Source organism: Chrysochloris asiatica, unplaced genomic scaffold (genome assembly GCF_000296735.1).
Source record: "Chrysochloris asiatica unplaced genomic scaffold, ChrAsi1.0 scaffold00002, whole genome shotgun sequence".
NCBI lineage: Eukaryota > Metazoa > Chordata > Mammalia > Afrosoricida > Chrysochloridae > Chrysochloris > Chrysochloris asiatica.
The window spans coordinates 22,131,187-22,132,558 of record NW_006408520.1 but is presented as its reverse complement, the minus strand read 5'-3'; the positions used below and the strand labels follow the sequence as shown (position 1 = coordinate 22,132,558).

General features: G+C 38.7%; 1 protein-coding gene across 1 annotated transcript in view; it reads right to left on the bottom strand.

The window, feature by feature from the left end:
* HFM1 (HFM1, ATP-dependent DNA helicase homolog (S. cerevisiae)) overlaps positions 1–1,372 on the bottom strand; it is a 206,591-nt gene that overhangs the window by 135,787 nt on the left and 69,432 nt on the right. Inside the window, exon 10 of the mRNA XM_006831060.1 lies at positions 1,163–1,345. Within this exon, the coding sequence (XP_006831123.1) occupies positions 1,163–1,345 (183 nt within the window). The remainder of the gene's footprint in view (positions 1–1,162; positions 1,346–1,372) is intronic.

Sequence of the window (1,372 nt, the reverse complement as noted above, 5' to 3'; positions counted from 1 at the left end):
AGCTTCTTATCCTGTTGATTTTTTCTATAGTTTTTCTGTTTTCTATCTCATTATTTCTGCTCTGATCTTTATTATTTCTTTTCTCTTGGTGACTGTAGGTTCCCTCTGTTGGTCTGTTTCTAGTTGCTGGAGATGTTTTGTTAATGTGTTAATTTTTATTCTTATTTCTTTTTGGACGTGTGCATTTATCGCAATAAATTGTCCTCTCAACACAGCTTTTGCCATGTCCCAAAGATTTTGGTATGGTGTGTTTTCATTCTCATTTGTTTCTAAGAAGTTTCTGAAGTCACGTTTAATTTATTCTATTATTCAGTCGCTCTTCAGCAGGGTGTTATTCAGTCTCCATGTGTTAAATGTTATTTCCCTGGTTTTCTTATTGTTGATTTCTAATTTTATGGCATTTTGATCTATAAAGATGCTTTGTAGTATTTTGATGTTTGTAAATGTATGGAGGCTAGCTTCGTGACCTAACACATGGTCAATTCTGGAGAATGTTCTTAATAATACCTTACCTATGCGATCTAGCCATAATTTTCTTTTTAAGCCAATTGCTGTTATTGTTAAGTGCCATTGAGTCAGTTCTGACTCATAGCGACCCCATGTAAGGTTTCCGAGGAGCAGCTGAAACTGCTGACCTTGTGGTTTGCAGTCCAGTGCTGATCCTACAGTACCATTTATTATCATTCATAAATTTAATTAAAAAAAGGGAGTTAACACATGGGTCTGGGTTGTAGGAGGAAAACCTCCAGCTGTATATAGGTCACTCTGTTTACAACTGGGCGGCGCTTTCCCACATCAGGCGCAACAGCTGCACTTGTTTGATGCCTCTCTGCAGATGCAGCTCGGGGCACACTTGGCACAGTCCATGGGGCAGTAGGAGCAGCAGCTCTTCTTGCAGGAGGTGCATTTGCACTCTGCACTTGCAGGAGCCACAGCAGACAGATGCAGGAGCCACCAGTGCCCAGCAGGGGCAATGGGGTACATTTCAAGTGAGATGGGCGAGGTTGAAGACAGGTGACAAAGAGGTTGCTAGGATGGTGGTAGGTATGGGCGCTAGCCATATTTTTTTTTTACAATACACTTTCTGTTAAATTTATTAGTTGATTGACATAATTTTTTTTCTAAGACCAAATGGCAGGATATTTCATAATTCATAAAAAACTGAGAGATTAAAATTATAACTTACATCTTCAGCATTTGGAATTGTTGCAGACACAGCTATAAATCTCATTGGAATAATAGTGCTGGTATTGTCTAAAATCTGAGATAAAGACTGTATTGTTTTCATTCTGCTGACTACAACTTCAAGAGTGGGACCACGATTTTCATCTTTTACAATGTGTACCTATGCAAGAAATCAAGAAACAACCAT